This window comes from Ambystoma mexicanum, chromosome 7p (assembly GCF_040938575.1).
Source record: "Ambystoma mexicanum isolate Mex_15411 chromosome 7p, UKY_AmexF1_1, whole genome shotgun sequence".
Lineage (NCBI taxonomy): Eukaryota > Metazoa > Chordata > Amphibia > Caudata > Ambystomatidae > Ambystoma > Ambystoma mexicanum.
Genome location: NC_090939.1, coordinates 77,838,327 through 77,860,248, shown reverse-complemented (window position 1 = coordinate 77,860,248; position 21,922 = coordinate 77,838,327). Strand labels below are relative to the sequence as shown.

Genomic DNA, 21,922 nt, shown 5'->3' with positions numbered 1-21,922 from the left:
GCTGAAAGCTGGGTGCTGCAATGTCAAGTGAATGTGGAGGATCGCAGGAATGGGACCATGAACTGGGGATTGCTCCTGAACAAACTCGCCTCTTTCCCAGTTGATAAACCACTGTGAGCTAGATGGCCCCAAGTCGGGGATACTGTGCAAAATAGACTTTTTTCACTTTCCCATGTTATGTGGATACCCCGCTTGGACTTTGAGGCACTCTGTGGACTGCGGGGATTACATGGATAGAGGCTTAGAGCTTTTGATGAACCTTTCAGTACCATGCAGTCAGTCAACAGGTTATTTAGTTATTTATGTATGGTAGGGGTATTCCTGCGGACACAACCAAGTTTATGAAGCATCTTGACCGATCTTTGCGTGTGGGCCGGGGGTTTGGGATACATGTTTTGAAGGTGAATTATTTTTGAGTTATGCCACAATAAAAACATTTGAATAAAACATTTTTTTTCACAAACCGTTAAACTAAGCAATAGTGCCCTGAAAAGTCAGATCTTTCCGTTACAGTTGATCTTTCCAGGAAACTGTTTGTTTTCAGCCCCTACTGGTAATGTTATGTAATGTGCTAAACATCAGCTCTTATTTTAATTTTAATAAGTTGGTGCCTAGCGGATTTTAACTTTTTTTTTTTTACTTTTGTTTTCTGCAGAGCCTAACCCGCCAATTGACGAAGTAATCGGTACTCCAGGGGTTGTGGCCAGATTTGTGGAATTCCTTAAGAGGAAAGAAAACTGTACACTACAGGTGCATAGCTTGTTGTAAAAAATGTATTTGCCTCTGTCTTGAGGAGGGGACACTGCCAAATCTAAATATATTTATTACTGCAAATTAATTCCTAAAATCTGTTTAGGGTTTCACAATAAGCTCTTAAAAATTCAGAGAAACGACTCTATCCTGAAGCTGAACGGTCCTCTCACAAGTAGGCCAATATTTGTGCAGAAGACCGTCAAGTAGCTTCCCTACTTTTGCAGTGAAGTGACTGAGCTAACGGTACCTGAATTCTTCCCATCTCATTATTGCCAAATGTAACATGAGCTAATTTATTAGAAAATGTGTTTTTTACTAGGATTTATACCGCATACTAAAGACATTTGCATGGTCACCAGGCGGTATTTGTCATAAATATAGAGCCATAGTTTGCACATTTTTCTCTCATTTGTTCCCTTCCATGATAAGACCGCTTTCCAAATAATACATCTTAGTAGTAGGAGCCTGTGGATTACGGCTTCCACGATTTCTGACTGTCTTTGTTATATTGTTGTAGTGGTCGACCTGTTTTATTAAACACCTACATTTTCCAGTAACCAAACCAGTTTCAAGGTGACATGTTTGGTGACTATATGCTTTTCTTTAAATTATTCAGGTGCTGTCCATCACTTCCTCTGCATTTGATCCTCAAAGTGATGAGATTTAAATTTGCCATGAAATATATATTAATGCATTATGGCTAATGAGGACTTCAGAGTAGATTAAAGAAAGAAATGTGAAATATACTTGTTATTCATTATTCACCTATTTGTATTGTTAATAATTCCATGATTATGCCAGTCAAAGGTGGAAACTAGCCAATGTGCTGTGGGCGAGTTTAGCCTTCCATGTGAAACAGATTATTTCCTACCGCACTGTGATTTCTGTTACCCCTCCCAGTGCAAAGGGGAATAGTATTGCTTTACTATATGGGTGGTAAACCAGACAGTCTCTATAATTTAGTGTGGTTACTCCAGTGTGGGTTGAGTGCTGTTACATTGCTTTTTTAGACGTGTGTATGACACTTGAAATAGCATCCTCCTGCCATCCCAATAACAAAGAGCTAGTAAATTTAATTTGGAGAAAGGAGCAGATTGGACTGCAGCATCAGATGGTGGTACCTTTTTGCAAGCTAATGGACGTTGAGGGCCTGTATATTGGAGAGAACGGAGTAGAGGACGCTGTTTACAGCATTGGTAATTTTGTATTGTGGGAAATGATGCCCTGGTTGGCGGGGATTATAGACAAAACATACTAGCAGCTATTGGCACAGAAATGGTGGCAATCCGGGAAGAAAAACAATGAGCATTGTCCACTACAATATTTGTAGAAATGATTACATTCGCTAGTGCATTGGTCTGAAACCTGCAGCTCCAGATCTTGAGAACAATGAGTGCTATGGTCTCTCAACCTTGACTAATCTGGCTGATGGGAGTTGTAGTACAAAACATATGGATAGCCATGGTTTGCAGACACATGCACTAGAGCGACTCCAATTAGAATGGATGATATCAGTGGGTACACACTACAATAGATGTTGTTTACTTGAAAAATTGCGGAGGAGACTAGCACTTGGTGGGACATGACCTTGAAAAACTTTTTAATGTTGGCAGAGTACTTTGGTTGTAGGTACACACAACACTATACCAACATTTGAGGACCTCGAACCCATGTATGTTAGCAGAATATGCAAAGCACACCACAGAATTCTCTAGACTCATGCTACAAATGCAATAAATGGGCCAAGTGTGACAAATCAAGGGGATGTGTCTCTTCTCTGGGGGGAGGGAGTTCTGCCACCACCCCCCCCCCCTCACCGTCCCCCCGGGACCTCACCCCTGCCCCTGTGAGGCTAGGGAGGTGAGCACGCTCCACAATATCCTCCCTAGTGACAGAGGGAAGTGGGTCCTCACAGGGAGAGACTCTCCCTTAGGGGACGAGCGCTCCTGTTACTGTGAGGAACTCCCTAAACCATGTCATATGATATGATGGCCTGCATGGGACTATATAATATCCAAAGTTGTTACAGTACTGAGAGTTGGCTGAAAGAAAACGCTATTTTATGCCATCAACACAAAGAAAACGAAAATGTATTTTTTTAAAAATAAAATCTCCAATCAACTCTGGCGAGGAGTTTGAAGAGGGAGTGCAGGCCAAACGCAGTTCTGAGAGGAACGCATACAGAGGCAGGGGACGCCAGCTATGAGTGTAAGAGCTGGCGGATGCAGAGCTGGAGCGAGTGTGCACCCAATGCTGAGAAGTGCTCTTAACACAGGAAACAAATGCTGGAAGCCCAGCATTTGCAGAGAATGAGAAGCAGAGGCAAGTGGAGCTCAAAGTGGCACACTGGTGACCACAAGGACTTTGTGGTGGGCAGACTACCTGTCTTAACAATGCCAACACTGTACCATTCAGCAATTGCCCAATGCTCCGGTTTTCCAGTCTGGATACTGAGATGCCAAGAGAGCGAGAACCGCAAGGAGAAGATGCCGGTGGAAGAGAGCCAACAAGAAATGAGTGAAGGAGAAGGTAACACGCGAGATCAGGCCGGGGTGACGTCCCCCCGTCAGAATAAAGGTAATTGGGAGAACGGGAGGCCGAGTGGGGCTCATTACGCAAGTACAGAGACTTGTCTCAGTAAAAAATAATCTGAAATTGAACAGTGATAATATAAGAATAACAATCCTAAACAATCCAGAGGGTGATCAAACGTGGGTCACACTATCTTGCAAACAGCACAAAACACCCAGTTACTCAAGGAACACTGAGGGGAATGTTGCAGAGAATTTTCTAAATTGAAGGGCAGAGAAGTCTCGAATAAATATACAAGACAGACAACGCCCAGAAAGGTTGAAGCATACTTGCATAGCAAAACACATGGTAGAGGGCACTTTCCACAATTACCCAGGCCATGTTCACCTCGAACCAAAGGATTTGACAATGGCCAGAGAAAGTAATCCAGAACACCGAGGGTAGCGTAGCAGAGAAAGAATATTATAAAGTGAAGGACAAAGAAGCCTCACGAATAAATGATATACAGGACAGACCAAGTCAAGAATGGTTGAACCCTAATTGTAAACAACACCAAGGAAAATACACTTTCCATGCCAGTTTATTAGTATGGATCAGAGGATTCTGCAAAGACCAAATAAAGTAATCGTTAGAGGAAAGGGAAGCCAAAAGTCTGCAAACAGAACTACAGGGACTGGCACAGAAAGTAAAGTGAAAATTGATTTAACATTAAAAAGAAACACAGATGAAAGAATAGTAGTGCGAGAAACATCCATCAGGAGAAGGGAGTCCTTCTCCTGACCTTCGTTTTGTGACAAATCGCAGGATGTCCCTTCTCCCCAAGGGGGAACCCTATCACACAAAGCCAGGGTGGTGAGATTGCTACCTGATAATCCCCCTTGGGGTGGCACACAGCGGTAGGATCTCATGGGGAGCGACTCCCCCTCTGGGGACAAGGACGACCATCTAGGGAGAACTCTGTAGAACCACCTCACAAATCGCCACTCTCAACCCCGCACACTGTACAACCCGACACACCAATTAATGTCCCAATGTATATGTGTAGGGCCTTCGGTCGAACATCGATTGGGACGAGTCAAGACTACTCATGAGTTTCTGGTATAATAAGAACTGAGACGAGGAGGAGGTGCAGAACCTTTAAGAATGCGAACAGGAACCAGGATGAACATTTTAGGTGTCCACAAATAGTTAACACCACCAGAGAGCTAATGGAGGCCTACTACCCTCAAAGAGCAAGAATAAGGAATAAACACAATGTGCAGAAACCGTGTCCAATCTTATTGTAACATTGCATTTAAAATGACAAGGCCAGCATATGTCCAATGGTTTGCCACCCAAGGGAAAGCAGGTATTATGGCCCTCAGAGAAAATCTCTTGTTCACTGGAGAAATGGTGCCCTCTTTACTAACAAATTGTACTGTGAGGAGAAACTAGCTGTGAGTGACAATGATTTGTTGCATTTTCTATTCTTTGTCCCACCCTAACAAATCTAAAATATTTTTGTAATCCCAGCACTAAGAACCTCCAACATCAGACATGTGCAACTAGCACTTACATTTTTACTGTCCGCCTCAGATTCATCGACGACCCATAAAGCTTATTTGTATACTGAACGGGCACTTATGTTACGTTGGCAATGCTCCTACGTCCCGTCCCCTTTCCTCCATACTTATGGGACATCTCTCCGTCCTGTGGGACGGGACCTGAGCACTTTGTAAAAAGCATCCAAAAATGTGTGTTTTTTTTTTTTTTTTATGTCTTTCCTCTCTCTTGTGCATCCGTCTTTTTCTCCGCTTGTTCGGGACTGGATGCACTTGCATCCTCGGAAGATTTTGTTCCTTTTTTTCCTCTGGCTCTCGCTAGCGATCTTGTACTAGTCTGTCTATGTTGTTCAAGCTATGCTTTCCAGATTGTTCTTTGTGTCACCGACGCTTCGCGAGGGCGGATCCCCATCCTCTTTGTTTAGAGTGCTTGGGTCCGGATCACCGTTGGGATTCCCTTTCGGTCCGGGCACTTCTACGTCGGTTGGAGCGGTGGGAGGAGGTGTTCCGACAAACTCCTCCTTCGCATTTTCAGGCGTTCATCGACAAAAAGAAGAAACGCCAGGTAAATTCTTTACTTTTCAGAGCACCCCGGCCGGGGGATACCTGTTAGGGAGAATTCTCCTTCTAGGGCTAATTTCCCTCACCTAGTGAGTCCCCCAGCAGCTTTGCTGGATTTCTGGACTATCTTTTCCACCTGGTAAAAGTGTACATCCTTTTACCACTCTTACATGTGTTTTGGCCTATGTGGTTTTACTCATTGTGTGATCTTGGGCACTGGAGCACACCACTCCAGGTGCCCCTGTTCTTGTATGGGTTACACAGCACCTTTTAGTGTAGTAACCCAGGGTTGTCTTTAAGACTTCCCCCCCCCCCCCGACTCCATTTCGCTGGGGCTGACTACTGTCCCACAGAGAAAGGTAAAGTTGACATTTACTTTACGTAGTCATTTTTACCACAGACCCAGTACACCCCATCTTACATGGAGTACTGGAAAGGGCTAATCTGTACCCCTTTTCTGTCTGTACCTCCCTGAGCATTGGTTCGCTCTTTTAACATTTAGACTTGGCTAGTGGCAGTGATATCTACCCTAACTTTTCTACTGCGATTATATTAGATAAACGTGGTACTGTTCTTGGCTATTATATTAGCCTTGAACATGAACCCGCTTGACCAAATCATCTTTCTTTTGGCTCTGGTTGGGTTTATTCGCCATTTTTTTGTTAAAGTCCTTCTTCTTGTGTTTTACTTTGCGCGGCAAACTAGGTTCGCCTTCTTTGTTCAGTCTTTTGGCTGGCTTCTGCAGAGAAGCCCTCCTCTTGGCGCATGGGTGTCTAGGTAGACTGAATGTGGGGAAGGGGTTTAGTCACCCCCTGCACAGGGTATCCTAGGAAACCCAAGTCGCACTTTGGCATGATTGGCTGAGGTGGTTGTCCCGGCTGGACAACCCCCCTGCTGCGTGATTGACAGCCAGGCTGTGTGGGGGTTTTGCACATAAAAGGCAGGTCTCTTGGGCTAGAAGTCAGTCGCCTCTGGAACTACAAGGAACCGAAGAGAAGTGGAGAGAACGATGGCTGCTGCAACTACCCCGTCCCGGTGAAGCCCTGCTGCAGTCCTTAGCTATCTACCCTTCGACGACTAAGAGGAGATCCAGTCCTGAGTCTTCTTCCCTTGAGCCTGGTGGGGATAACGAGCTCATCTTCTCCAGCCAGAGATCTCTGCCGTGGTCGAAATCGCTGCACACTGCTGTAGTGGTCCGGATAGCCACCTGCTGAGCCTCTCCTGTTTTTAAGGAGCACACCCTTTTCGTTGTCGCTACTGCCGGCTTCATCCTTGTGTGGTGCAGACCCCCTTCAGACGTCGTCCTTCACAACGAAGCTCCAGGAATCGTGGGTCTGCGGGAAACCAACAGGAACAACTGCCAGGGCACCAGCTGCATCGTGGAAATAAGGTAGTGTTCTACTCGAGGAAACTGGGTGAATCCCTTTTCTTCATCCTCAAGGCTCGTCCTTGTCATCCCTCCTTCTTATAACTTTTGCTTCCGAATATTGACAATATCCAAGTACTTTTGGGCTACGCTGAATTGTGAACTGTAATGGTGTGATCTTCGGCACAGGTCTCCGGTGTCACTTAAACCTGGCTCTGACCCTTTGACTTTTGAAGTCCTGTTTTGAGTGTTTCTCGATACTGTCTGCCTAACCTAAATCTTGCCTGTGATTTTTGCCTCCAACTCCCTCTGGGTATCTCAGGTGCTACGTGTGCTTTTGCCCAAGTAGCATTTCTTGTCACGGATACGCGTTTGAGTAGACCAAACTGTCAAAAAGTGATCACAACCGCATCCGCGGTATCGTGTTTTGTTCATAACACCGGTTCATTCAAACACAGGGTACTTACCGTGAGACATACTGTACAAAGTGAATTGGTTAGTTGCAGTATATTTAACGTGTGGTTTTGTTTAAAGTTTAATAGAGGTGTTGTGTTTATAACTGATGGTTTAAAAATAATTGTGTGTAGTGGTCCCTAAGGGCACTGCACAGGATTCTGCCTAACAATACCTTTCCAGGTTCCTTTCGGGCCGGGAGGAGCGTTGATCTTTCTGTCACCGGGGCTTGCCCCGAGGGGCCCGTTGGGCCTAATAATTGTACCAGAGTTTTCTCCGAGGGTCTCCGTAAGGGGCGTGTGGATACCGGAGCACGCTCCGAGGCCCCTCCTGTGGGGGCTGTTTGTAGACCCAGTTCTACCGAGTCGTCTGGTACCGGAGCTCGCTCTGAGGCCTCTCTATCGGCTTCCCTCATGAATAAGACTGGGGTGCGCCCCGAGGCCTTGGTTGGGCTTGGTGTCACCGAACGGATGCTGGAGGCCCATGCGGATAAGGCTGTTACCGGGCCTGGGTCCGAGGTCCCTCATACAGAGGCTAAAGCTACCAACATTTCTGAAAGGCCTGACACAGCCTCATTGGTGAAGGCTGTTTCTCACCGTTCCCGCTCTTGCGGCGACACCAGATCTGTTGAGGGGGCAAAGCAGGAAAGTTCTTCTTTTACCGGCCGTGCCTAGGTCCTTCCTGGGAAGGCTAATTTGACAGTTGGTATGTCACAGAAACATTCCAGGCCTCATAGTACCGGCTCTGCCGAGGTTCCTTATGTTAAGACCCCTGATCCATCGACAGGGACCCCTGCCTCACTTCCTCACGTGCCGCAGTTCCTCTCAGGCGATGAAAAAAATGGTGCCCGTTCCCGCCACGACTGCGCCATTCATTTTGGGAGCTACGCCATAGGCCTCAGGTGTAGGGCTTATTCCGTGGGTGTTCCTTGTGCGCATCCTTATCGGCCAGTTTGATCGGAACGCCTGGATGCCCCTTCCGCACAATGTTTTGTTGCCTGCAGGGTCGGCACCTTTGATTTATGTGGATACGTCGGTGGAGGGGCCGATGTGGCACCCTTCCCAGTTACGTCCCTGGAATTATCCTCCTCAGGTTCCAAAGCAGTCCCCGGAGGACACCTTTTTCAGTAAATTTCACACGCTCATGCGTACCGACCCCATGAGGGAATATTTCAAAGGGCTTTTTAGGGAGTTGTCCGCCTGCGCCTCCGGCTCCACCCGTTCCTCCGGTTGTGCCGCCGGCACCTCCTTTACCTATTGTGCCTTCTCCGACTCTTCCGCCTTTGTCCCCTGTGGACAAGGCAGCGCCCGACAGGGCTCAGCAGCGTCCTGACCTGTCGGACGACGCGCAAGGCGATCAGGACAACGAGGACCTGCCCCGCTCTATTAGAGCTTTTCATGACCGGGTACTGGACATGATGTGCTACTTAGATGTTCCGGTGCCCGAGGCACCCGCTCCACAGGAGGGTGTGCTTTCTGGGGCGTTCACTCGGTTAGGGAGAATTCTCATTTATGGCTAATTTCCCTCACCATGTGAGTCCCCCAGCAGCTTTGCTGGACTTCTGGAGTTTATTTTTTTCCACCTGGTAAGAGAGCTTTCCCCCCACTCTTACCTGTGTTTTGCTATGTGTTTCCTTCTGTTTTTGTGATTGTGGACTCTGAAGTACACCACTTCAGTAGCCCCCTTCTTTGTGTGTCACACAGCACCTTCAGTGCCGTTGCACAGGGTTGTCTTTGAGACTTCTATTGCCTCCATTTCTGAGGCGACTACTGTCCCCCAGAAAAGTTGCCATTAACTTTACTTAGTCAATTTACCCCAGATCCAGTACACCCCATCTTCCATGGAGTAATGGAAAGGGTTAACTTTTATCCCTTTTTTATCTGTACCTCCTAGAGCATTGTTTTGCTCTTTTAACATTTAGACTTGGCTGGTGGCAGTGGTATCTACCCTAACTTTTCTACTGCGATTATATTAAACGTGATACAGTTCTTGGCTATTATATTAGCCTCGAACATAAACCCGCTTGACCAAATCGTCTTTCTTTTGGCTCCGGTTGGGTTTATTCGCCATTTCTTTTTGTTAGTCGTTCTTGTGTTTTACTTTGCGCGGCAAACTAGGTTCGCCTTCTTTGTTCACCGTCTTTTGTCGAGCTTCTGCCCAGGAGCCCTCCTCAAGGCGCCTGGGTGTCTAGGTGGGCTGAATGTTAAGGGAGGGGTGCAGTCACCCCCTGCACAGAGTATCCTAGGAAACCCAAGTCGCACTTTGTCATGATTGCCCAGGGTAGTTGTCCGGGCTGGACAACCCCCCTGCTGGGTGATTGACAGCCAGGCTGTGTGAATGGGGGGTTTTCGCATAAAAGGCAGGTCTCTTGGACTAGATGTCAGAGAGTTGCCACTGGAACTACAAGGAACCGAAGAGAAGCGGAGAGAACGACGGCTGCTGCAACTACCCTGTCCCGGTGAAGCCCTGCTGCAGTCCTGAGCCATCTGCCCTTCAACGACTCGGAGGATCCAGTCCGGAGTCTTCTTCCCTTGAGCTTGGTGGGGATAACCAGCTCATCTTCTACAGCCAGAGGATCTTCTTCCGTGGTCAAAATCACTGCACACTGCTGTAGTGGTCCGGATAGCGACCTGAAGAGCCTTTCCTGTTTTTTAGGAGCGCACCTTTTATTCTGTGTCGCTGCTGCCGGCCTCATCCCTGTGTGGTGCAGACCCCCTTCAGACGTCGTCCTTCTCGACGAAGCTCCAGGAATCGTGGGTCTGCGGGAAACCAACAGGACCAACTGCCAGGGCACCAGCTGCACCATTGGAACAAGGCACTGTGTTCTGTTGAGGAACCTGGGTGAATCCCTTTTTCTTCATTTCCAAGGCTTGACCTTGTCTTCCCTCCTTCTTATAACTTTTGCTTCCGAACATTGGCAATATCCAAGTACTTTTGGCTCCATTGAATCGTGAACTGTTAGACCGTGTGATCTTCGGCAACTGGCCCCGGTGTCTTCGACCCTGGCTCCGGCCCTTTGACTTTTGAACTCCTGTCTCTGAGCGTTTCTTGTTTCTGCCTGCCTAACCAAAATATTGCCTGTGATTTTTGCCTCCAACTCCCACTGGGTATCTCGGGGGCTAAGTGTGTTTTTGCCCCGGTAGCATTTCATGTCACGGAGACGCGTTTGTTTAGTAGACCGAACTGTCAAAAAGTGATTGCATTCGTATTCGCAGTAACATGTTTTTGTGCCTAACACCAGTTCATTCCAACAGAGGGTACTTACCTTGAGACTTACGGTTTGTTTGTTTTCATTATTTGTAATGCATGAGCATACCCTTGGATATCAGGGCGCAACTACAAGAATATGCAAAGCTTAGTTGCGTCAATCATAAAATATACATAAACATAAGGATATACAAAATTATATACATATAAAACAAGTGAGCAGATGTGGTGTGAAGCTTCATTACAGAACCAAAGAAGAAATGCAGGATTATGAACAAGTTGGCACATGTAGTTAAATTGTGTCCAGTGTGTGCCTGTAGTATGAGTAGGACAGGCTTAGCACCTAATTATTTGACCTATGTTTTTATCCACAGGACTACCTTGGAGCGGAAGTTTTGGTAGGGCAAGTCTATTCTGAGAGTAGGGGGCAGGGAGTTCCATAATTTAGCTGCTTTAACAGGAAAACTGTTGCCACCAATAGTGAAGCGTTTGAAGTTAGGGACAGAGAGGCAATCTTTGTAGGTTGTTCTTGTGGGTGTGCGGGAGGACTATGAAATCTATCGATCAAATAGGTTGGGGTAGCATTATGAAGGGATTTGTGGGTGAGGGACGCCGTTTTGAGCAGAATTTTGTCTTTGATGGAGAGCCAGTTGTTCTGTAGCCTGTAATATGCTCTCTTCTGGAGATGCTCAGAGCTGCTCTAAGTGCGTTATTCTGGAGAGTTTGTAGTTTGTTGGTGGAGGTTTTAGAGGCTCCCAGATAGAGGGCATTGCAATAGTCTAGACGGGACAGTATGAGGGCTCTAGCGAGGGTAATGCAGCTAGTGTCGGATAGGAATGGTTTGGCTGTACGGATCAATTTGCACGTGTATGCGGTGGAGGAAGCTAAGGAGCTCACTTGTTTGCTGAAGGAGAAGTTGGAGTCCAAGTAAAAGCCTAGGGTTTTTACCTCTTGTCCAACTTTAATGTTGTTACCATCAATCATAAAGGAGCAGTAGGCAGGGCCCAATTTCTTCAGACTAGCAGAAGTGCCTAGGACAATGAGTTCAGTTTTATCATCATTCATGCATAGTCCGTGTGTGGCCATCCATGCCTGGATGATGATGTACACTCTATTTACCAAGGCCAAATCCTTTCCATAATCTCCAGAAAGCGGAAGGAGGATCTAGGTATCATCTGCATAGTTGGTGTAGGTGATACCGAGATGATCCAGATCGTTGAAAAGGGGCTTAGTAAATCTATTGTACGTGTGGGGGAGACACAGGAGAAATGTGGCACGCCACAGGTGATGGGTATGGGGTCTGCTGCCGCTGTGGGTGAGAAGACCCTCTTGGTTCTGCCATTGAGGAATTAACTAATCCATGTGATGGCCTCAGCAGAAAAATGGGCTGATGTGTGGAGGTGTGAGCATAGGACCGAGTGATCGGCCAGGTCGAAAGCAGCAGAGAGGTCAAGGAGGAGGAGTAAGGCGGCTTTGCCATTGTCTCTGAGTTTATCAATCTGTGCTTTTTAAGTCGATGAGAGCAGTTTCCGTCCCGTGTTGAGGGCTGAAGCCTGATTGTTTGGCTCCTAGAAGGGGGTGTTCTTCCAGGTACTTCTGCATTTGTACGTAGGCGACCTTGTCCAGGATTTTTAGAAGGAATGGTACGGAGGTTATGGGTCTGTAGTTTGTAGACGTGGCTGGGTGACGTGTAGGTTTTTTTATTTTTAGAAGTGGGAGTACCCAGGAATGTTTTAGGTTGGAGGGGATGGAACCAGTGGAAAAGGAGGCATTTATTAGTTTTGTAAGAAGGTGAAAGGTGACGGGCGGCATCTTTGATGAGCTGTGCCGGGCACAGATCTCTGACAGTTGAAGGGTTTCAGGGATCAGATGATTTTTTCTACTTCAATTGTGGTGACTTTGGAGAAATTGAAGCGAGTGATATCTCTTGGAATAGGCTTCTCCAGAAGTTTAGAAGGGAGAGGGTCGTTTAAGGAGGCTTTTTTGCATGAGATTTTGTACTGTAGGGTAGCAATCTTATTAGCTAGGGCATTTTGGATTTCTGTGCACCAATTCTTGTCTTTGGTGCAGGTTTGTGCTATAGGGGTTTCTACTTCTTTAAGGATGCCAAATAGTTCCTTCGTGTTTGCATTTGCTTGGGATATGCGGGAGTCAAAGGAGGAACGTTTAGCCAAGAACTTTTTTTTTTTGTAGAGGGCGGCTAGTTTTGAAAGTTTGTTTGTTAGCTGCTGAGGGGAGTTTTTTCCAGGAGGCTTTGCAGTTTCTTTTTTGCTGCTTTAAGTTTTTGAGGAATGGTGTGTACCATTTATTTAGATGCATTTTGGGTTTGCTTGGTCTAAGTTTAAGGGGTGCAATAATGTCTAGTGTGGTGGCCCTGATTTTGTTATATTCTTCGACCAGAGCCTATGGGTCTAGGTCTTCAGGGAGTGTATTGAGTGTGGGGAGTAAGTTCGGGATGAGTCTCTTGACTGTAATGCATTTCTTATTTCTCGTAAGAAGGGGGGGGGGCCCTGATAGTTGGTGGAGGTGGAGGTCGGATGGTGGAGAGCATGAACGATACCAAATGGTGGTCGGTCCAGGCTAATGGTGAGATGTTGGTGATATTTGCTAGATAGTTGTAATGGGCCACCTAGTCAAGTATTCTGCCTTTGGCATGGGTGGGAACCATACTCCTTTGTGTGAAACCTAAGTCAGAGAGGGTGTTGACTATAGTACTGGCGATTTGGTCTTCAGGATCATTGAAGCCCACGTTAAAGTCACCCAAGGTGAGTATTTGGGTGGAGCTTTTAAGGTTGCTGGATAGAATGGTGTTAATGTCCTTGTCAAAGGTGCTTATTGGGTCTGGTGGGCGGTAGATCAGGTGGATATTGAGCGTTTGGGCATGGGTGAGAGGGACTTTAACTGAGAGTATTTCACAGGAGACGACGTTGAATGTTGTTGCTAATCTCATAGTGAGACTGCATTTATGGATGATAGTGACACCACCTCCTCTGGAGTTAGGTCGATCTTGTCTGAGGAGGGAGTAATTATCTGGGACTGTGAGCATAAGCATAGGACCTGCTGCTGGGTGCAGCCAGGTCTCAGTGATAGCTAGAAAATCGAGTAGTTCTTTGAGAATTAAGTCAGCAATTTCTGTAGCATGCGCTACCAGCGATCTGGCGTTGATCAAGGCTACTGTACAAAGTGAATTGGTTAGTAGTAGTATATTTAGCGTGTGGTATTTATTGAGGTTTAATAGAAGTGTTGTGTTTTATAACGAATGGCTTAAAAATAAATGTACTTCTATTTATTCTATCTGAAACCTTGGGTCAGTGTTTGCTCGAGTCACAGTAATTGTGGTCCCTTTGTGTAATCTCTGCTACTTCTCATATACTCTTGAGATAAGCCTGGCTGCTCCGCCACTGCTACCACTATGACATAGTAGTACAGGCTTGTACCAAAGGTAAAACTTGTATCACCACCTGTAGTCTTAATTGTGTTTAGTGGTCCCTAAGGGGACGGCACAGGATTCTGCCTAACACACCCTGTCTCCTTTGGAGCGTACTGGCCTGTTCTTGCAGAAGGATGTTCTGGCCGAGGTCCGCAGGGTCTGGGAAAAGCCACACTCTGGACTTTTCGTCAATAAGAAAATTGACGCGCGATACAGGCTGCATTCTTCGGAAGACGTGGCCCTGTCGTCTTGTCCGCCCCCCTCCTCCACATTGGTGGCTGCGCCACTTTGCAGTCCAGGCCTGCAGCATCCTCTTCCACGACGGCTGCTCGGGTTCTGGGATAGGAGGATAAGCTCCTAGACTCCCTTGGGAGACAAATCTTCGCCAACTCGGCCTTGCAGCTCAGGCAGGCCAATGCCGAATTGGTGTTATCGGGGGCTAATATACAGATGTGGAAAGGTCTGTCGGAGTTTGAGGAGTTTATCCCGGTCGAGAAGCTGGAAGACTTTAAGGCGGGATTATCCGATGCCAGGGTCTTGGCCCAGGATCTCCTGGAGGCTGCGGCTCATCACGTAGGCACCTCGGCTCGGGGCCTTATGCTGGGGTTTGATATCTCGCGGCAGGCGTGGCCGCATGCCACTAAATTCTCAAAAGAAGTGCAGGACAAGGTGTTGGACCTTCAGTACAATGGTAAGGTGCTTTTTCAGACAGCTAAGTCCTTGTCGGTCCTTGTTAAAACCCCTTTCAAAACCCAGAGACCGTTGTCGTAAAGCCAACCCTCCTCTGTTTTTAGGGGCTTCCTTGACAGAAAATCTCGCAGAGTGGATACCCCTTTGGGGAATAACCGCCGTAGACAACAACGGACTCTGTTTTTCTCCCGCTCCTCAGCCTCCTCCTCCGGGTTCAGTTGGCAACACCACTGAAAAAACTACAAAATGAGGGTACTCGCGCTCGCACGAGACCCTGGTTGGAGGACGCATTGCGTCTCATTGGGAGGCGTGGCAGACCATCACCGACGACTGATGGGTCTGGTCAGTCGCTCAGGCGGGCTTCCGCTTACCCCTATCCCCTACCCCACCCTTCAGCCCTCCCTCAAAGCTGAGGTCCAGAAACTTCTGGACCTCAGAGCTGTGGAACCCGTTCCCCTTTGGGAACGAGGGGAGGGCTTCTACTCCCGGCTGTTTACAGTGCCCAAACCCAACCAGGCTGGCCTGCGCACCATCCTAGACCTTTCCCAGTTCAATCTTTTCCTACCCCAAGAGAAATTCAAGATGATCACGTCCAGCCAGATACGGTCCTCCTTGCAGATGAGGGATTGGCTCAGTGTGGGGGATCTTCAGGATGCGTACATGCATATTCTGATTTGGAATTCACACAGGAGATAACTCCGTTTCTCTTTGGGAGAGGAGCACTTCCAGTTTCGAGTGCTTCCTTTTTGGCCTCAGCTCGGCGCCGCGTGTCTTCACGAAGATGTCTGTGATTCCGGCCTACCATTTGTCTGTAGGGAATCCATATGTATCCGTATTTGGACGACTGGCTCTTACGCAGGCCTTGTCTGTTGAAAGCAGCGGGCAATCTTCAGTCTCTCCTTAAGCCCATCTTGGGCTGTCGGTGAACTGGCGGAAATCTTCCACGACGGTCTCGCAGGACTTGATTTTCCTGGGTTTTCGCTGGAACACGATCGACTGCAGAGTGTACCTGACCGGGGACAGGATGGCGGATCTGTTAGCCACGTGTCAGATGTTTGCGCAGTCAGAGAGCATGTTGGCCTGGTGGTTCCAGAGGCTTCTGGGCCTCATGTGTGTTGGCTCTTCCTCTTGCTCGTCTCAAGATGAGGCGGACTCAGATGGCTCTTCGGAGTTCTTGGCGTCAGGCTGTGGATCCGGATTCCAAGCTGATAATAATTCCGGCTTCCATGAGAGTGGACCTGGAATGGTGGTCATCTCTCAGCAACCTGTCCGTCGGTGCGGGGTTTCAGGACCCAGCTCCTACAGTGATGATCACGAAAGACTCCTCCGTCCTGGGGTGGGGTGCGACGTTAGATCTTATTCAGGTCTCGGATCTCTGGTCGCCTCAGGAGAAGCTCCTCCACATTAATCATTTGGAGCTTCTGGCGATCTTCCTAGCGCTCAGGGCGTTCAGACCGATCATAGCCAACAAGGTGGTCCGCATACGCACGGACAATGTGGTGTCGATGTATTACATCAACAAGCAAGGGGGAACCAAGTCTCCCCCTCACGTTGACTTGTCCATCCAGATTTGGGAGTGGGCTGTGCTTCATGGTGTTTAGTGCTTGCAATGCACATCCCGGGCCAGCTGAATGTCACAGCGGATGCCCTCAGCCGGCGGACAGTGATCCGCTACGAGTGGGAGTTCAAGGCGGAGGTCCTTTCATGGTTTTTCTTGCATTGGGGCACACCAGAGGTGGACCTCTTCACTACGTCGGTAAACAAGAAGCTTCCTCCGTATGCCTCCAGAAGGGGGCTGGGAGCCTCCTCTATGGGGGATGCTCTCGAGCTTCCACGGCACAACATGAGAGCTTGCGCCTTCCCGCCTCTGCCTCTAGTCCATCGAGCAATTTGGTAGCTGAAGAACTCGGTGAACTGTTCTCTTCTACTCATAGCCCTGTGGTGGCAGGCCAGGTTTTGGTCGGTGTTTCCGCCGATCAGGTTACCAATTACCCCCGATCTTCTTCATCAGGGGGAACAGCAGATGTGGCACCCCTCCCCACAATCGCTCAGCTTTTCGGCATGGTGCCTGAGTTCAAGTCTTTAGAACATTTTAACTTGTCTGCGGATAACATGCGTATTATCCAGGCAGCCAGGAAATCCTCGACTAGATCCCAATACAGAAGTAAATGGCTCAGGTTCTGTCACTGGTATTTGGAAAAACAGTTGGACCCAAGGGGGGCTACGATTGACACGGTGCTGTCCTTCGTATCCTTCCTAGCAGAGTCGGGTGTTCACGTTCTGTCATGCAGAATTTACCTTTCAGCGGTCTCTGCTTATCTTTCTACGGACCAATGTTCTTACTCTGTGTGATCCAGTGGTTAAGAGGCATTTTGCAGGCTTGACACGCCTCTACCCTCCAATTCGTGGTCCGCACCCGCCGTGGGATCTAAATGTAGTCCCGACGGCGTTGTGCCATAAGCCTTTTGAACCAATGGCCACGGTGGACCTCAAGTACCTATCCTGGAAAGTGTCCTTTTTGGTCGCCGTTACGTCAACGAGGCGGCTTAGTGAGCTCCAGGCCTTGTCGGTGGAGCATCCCTTTTTGGTCTTTCACAAGGATAAGGTAGTCCTACGGAAAAATCCTGCTTTCCTGCCGAAGGTGGCAACTGAATTCCATCTGAATCAGTCGATCTCCCTGCCGGTCTTTTTTCTGAACCCTACCTCAGAGGCAGAAAGGGTTCTGCATTGTCTCTGTCAGAAGGGCTCTTAAATTCTATCTGCACAGAACTTCCGAGCTTAGGAGTTCTTCTGAACTGTTTGTCACTTTTGGTAACCCTCGGGTTAAGAAGGTGTCTAAGGCGACTATTTCTCGGTGGATCGCCCTCTGCATTACGGAGTCTTTCACCGTCAAAGGGCTGAAACCTCCTAAGGGTATTCATGCACACCTGGTGTGGGGCAAGGCAGCCGCGGTTGCTTTTCAGAAATCTGTCCCCCTGGGAGTCCATCGCTAGGGCAGCTACTTGGGCCTCCCCATCTGCTTTTTGTAAGCATTATTGTCTTGACATGAGCTCAAGAGCTGATGCTCAGTTTGGTCAGGCTGTGCTGATTAACCTTTTTCAGTAAGGGGTATTTCCATCCAGTAAGGGGTATTTCCATCCACCCGTAGTTTCTGTAAGGAGTGCTTGGGAATCTCCCATACGTATGGAGGAAACAGGGACGGGATGTAGGAGTGTATGAGAAGTAGCAGAGATTACCTGTCCTGGGGTCCCGGGTCCACGGCCGCAGCTGTCTCCTCCTTCATGGATGCTGTACCCGCGGTGGCGTCTTTCCCCACGCCGGCCCGCGGTCCGGATAGGCTCCGTGGGCGCCGCCATCTTGCGAGGATCTGCGCATGCGCGGATCGTCCGTATCCGACTTCCCGCGCATGCGCAGTGTCGGAACATGCGCTCCAAGTCTCGCTTTGATGCAGGGCTTTAAAAGAGCACCGCATACACAGGGACAACGTGTCTCAACACGGTTGTTACTGTGTATGTGCTGCTGGAGCCCTGGTGTCCGTGCCTCAGCCTCTCCAGTTCCTTCCTAAGCCTAATCCTGCCTTGTTCAGCCTCTCCAGTTCTTTATTCTGCCCTATCCTGCCTAGTCCAGTCTTTCCTCCTTGTCCTCTCCCTGCTCCTTAGTCCTCCTACCCCTTGCTTCCCAGTCCTTCCTTGTCCTTGCCTGCCTCCTGGGTTAGGGTAGGGGAGTTCTTGTCTGGGTTCCTGGTTCCTTCCTTCTCCCAGGATAGTAGGATTCCCTTGTCTGTTCGGTTGGCCCTTGCAGACCTTCCTCCTTTACCTGTCTTGTGCCCTGCCAATACCTGTGCCTTGCTACCCTCTTGGATGTTCCGGAGTTCAGCTTCCACCATTACCGGTGTCCTCATTAAGCCTTCTCTGCCAGTGGAAACACTGTCCCGACGCCACGTAAATACGGAGAAGTGCCACCCGTGGCGTTGGGAGTTGGTTCAGTGCCATCCTGTTATATATCGTCAGGAGGGTATTGGGCTGATTCCTCGCGCTACTCATTCATCGGCAAGAGATACTCCGACAGACTGGCAACCTCAACCCCACGGGTTCAAGGAAGAAAAGGTAACCAGCGATCTCGTGAAGACTCGTTTAACACCAGATTACTCACTGTAGTGACCACCTTACTCCTAGTCCATAGTCCCCTTTCCTCCATACGCCCGCCCGCCGTCCCCTCTAATAAGGTTCCTCTGTTATTGCTAATAGGTCTCTGACCTGGCGATAGAAAAGGACAGATGGGCGATGCGCGGGGCGGAGCCAAGGTGGGCGGGGTTGCAGCTGCGTGCCAGGCCCCACGCAAGAAAGAGAGGAAGGACCCATTTTTGAAAAAAAATGTTTTGGAAGTTTTTTACAAAGTGCTCCAGTCCCGTCCCACAGGACGGAGAGATGTCCCATAAGTATGGAGGAAAGGGGACTATGGACTAGGAGTAAGGTGGTCACTACGGTGAGTAACCTGGTTATTTTCATGTACTGATAAATGATTTTAGTATACTTTCGTGGATTACATGATTTTGATTGTATTTAAATGTTTATTGTTGTAATATTTTGATTCTCTGTTCTTTGATGGGGAATTTATATTTCCAAATAAAGATTTTCACTCGCAGTTGTCCACGAAAGCACATTGAAAAAACTGAGATAAAAGCGACGACTGACTAAGCGCGTTGTCAAGCCATACCTGGAGGGTCCGGAAGCGGGATAGCATTGCAGCGCGGAAGGAAGCGAAGGCTGCAGACCAGGACACTGAGGGAGGAACCGAAGCTTTTCCAGCATGGGGTCTGGCATGGATTCACATGCTCATGAATATTCCCCTTCCTCGGTAAAGAACGTGTCAGTATCATTTTCGTTTCTGATCTGTCTTTCTTAGTAGTAACCAATCACTGGTCTCTGGGTCATACTTCCCCCCAGCCAATGACTGCCCTCTCTCTAAACCCTGCCACTGGCAGCCATCCTCAGATTTTTACCGCATGTTCAAGTGTTGGGAGTCCTCGTGCTATAGCTCTCGAGCTTTTACTGTGTTTTATGCTTTTGCAAAGAGATTGATCTCATTTTTTCGGTTTAATCGAGCCTCAAGCTCCACCGTTTCTAATTCTGATCAACGGGGACCCGTTTCGGATTTATCTACACCCCTCAAGGGTGAAGTTTTCGTCGAGTTACGCTTCTTGGAGGATTCCAGAAGTTTCTGAGACCTACCTCGTGGACGAGAAGAACATGGCCCAGGAGAAGAGAAGCTTGACTCCCGGCAAACTGTTCAGGATCTGCCCTGGTTACAACCTACAAAATGTGTTCAAGGAGGACGAGCATTCAAAATGCCTTTACTGCCTCCACGAGGACAAAACGCACGTGGAGAAGGACTGTGCGTTTTTCTTTAACGTGATGGATCGGACAATGAGGGATCGCGGGACCCGTCTTTCCAACTGGCTGGAAGGCAAGTGCCCAGCAGGTGAGAGGAAGAAGTCGTCCAAGCGGTCTTCTAAGTCCTGTGAGTGCGCCCCGCGACGGGGGCCCAACAGAAGGCAAAGCACCGCGAGTCCACGGGCATCGGGAGCGCAGAACGGTCAGGCTCCTCGGCTGCCAGGCAGGCCGCACCCTCACCGACGCCATCAACCGCAAGCCAACACTCTGGCTCAGGGAAGAGGAAATCCGAGAACCTGGCTAAGCGTCTGGAGGGGCCCCGGTCGATCTCGGAGGAACCGGCCGAGGGGGAGCGAGGCTGTGACACTCCCCCTAAGGTGAAGGCCTCAAGCGCGCCCAAGGCGGCAAAGCCCTTGATCCACCCAGCTAAGGCCTCTATCAAGGGAGTCGCTGCGACCCTGGCAAAGCTTGTGCAGGCTATCCAAGTGGAAGTGTCCTTGCGGCCTAGAGTTTCACTGCCTCCGCGGAGGGAATCCACTTTTAAGCCCGTCAAGAAGACCCCTGTGAAGACCCCGGTGGGGAAAGGGGTGGGGGCACTGACCGACACGGACACAACCTCCGAGGAGGAACTGGCCCGAGAATTTGGAAGAGGCCCAGCCCCACGGGAGGAATCCCGAGGAGGGAGACGACGAGAGCGAGGGTGGCAACAAATGCGTGGGACGATGAGTCATCTTGTCGGCAACGACGTGACGAGGTTCCCATGGAGGAGCAACCGTCGCTCCCGGCACGTCCGTCGCAACCCGAGCCTCAGGTCAACTTGGCGGGCATTTTGACGGCAATCCAGGCCTTATGCACGGAGATAAGGACGAGACTGCCCCTACCCCGGATGGACGACCCAGCTGTACCAGGTCGATCGGGAAGCCCTCCGAACAAGAGGAGGAGAGTTCATCCAGTGCCCCTTCAGCCCACATGGCCTTCTCAGCCTTTGTCGCCTTCCCCGATCCCGAGGGACGACGGGCGAACGGACACGGCCACGACGGGGACGAATGACGACGGCAGTGACGACGGGGATTGGCTTCCCATCTCCAATTCCTCGGGCGTCCCCGCCAACGAAAATTGGCTCCTTCCACGCCATGATTGCCAGGGCATATGAGCTTTTTCAGCTCTGCCCTGAGTAGAAGAAGGAAGGCTTCCTCTACCAACGGCGCAAGGCCAAGAGGAAGACTGTCCTCGCGGTGCCATTGCTGGATGACATCTGAGACGACGGGCTTGCCCTCCTCAAGAACCCGTCCACGACACATGCCAAGAGGGACCGATACGAGAAGAAGTACCGGGTCCACGACTGATTAAGGCGGCCAACGCCCTAGCGATTGTATCCCGCTACGACAGGGAATTGTGGTACAAGATCGGCCCTCTGTTGGACTTCCTCCCAGACAAGAGGGCAGAGGCCATGGTGATTCTACAGGAGGGTAAGGTGGCATCGGACCACGCCATAACTGTGGCCACGGACATTGCCGACACCGGTTTCCGCCAGTTGGGCAACAGCGTTTTCCTTCGACGGCGGGGGTGGCTCAAGGCGACTGATTTCCGCCAGGACGTACAAGCCAAGGTTTTGGACATGCGCTTCGACGGGAACAGTCTGTATGGAAAGACTGTGGATGAGTCGCTGCAGGCCATCAAGACAGACAGAGACGGTTCGGGCCTTGGGAATTCTGCAGCAACGGCGGCCGCCCTTTCGGAACTCCGGAGGCAAGCAAGGTGCCTCCAAAGGATTCGGCAGCGGCTCCTCGACCTACCGTCAGGCGGTCGCTCCTCGTCGCAAGAAGCCTACAGGGGACACGGCAAGTCCGGGGGATCTCGCCGTCGTCGCCAGGGAGGCAAGGCTGCTTCGAAGCAAGACTGAACCAGCCGTCGCATAGGGCCCCCACCGAAGCACCCCAGTGAGAGGCCGGCTGACAAAGTTCGTCAGCGTGTGGAAGTCCATCTCCACCGACCG

The 21,922-nt window shown here is 49.4% G+C and overlaps 1 protein-coding gene across 1 annotated transcript in view; it reads left to right on the top strand.

The window, feature by feature from the left end:
• Positions 1-21,922, top strand: part of KPNA1 (karyopherin subunit alpha 1) — a 1,070,482-nt gene that overhangs the window by 469,528 nt on the left and 579,032 nt on the right. Inside the window, exon 5 of the mRNA XM_069635818.1 lies at positions 656-750. Coding sequence (XP_069491919.1) covers positions 656-750 — 95 coding nt within the window. The remainder of the gene's footprint in view (positions 1-655; positions 751-21,922) is intronic.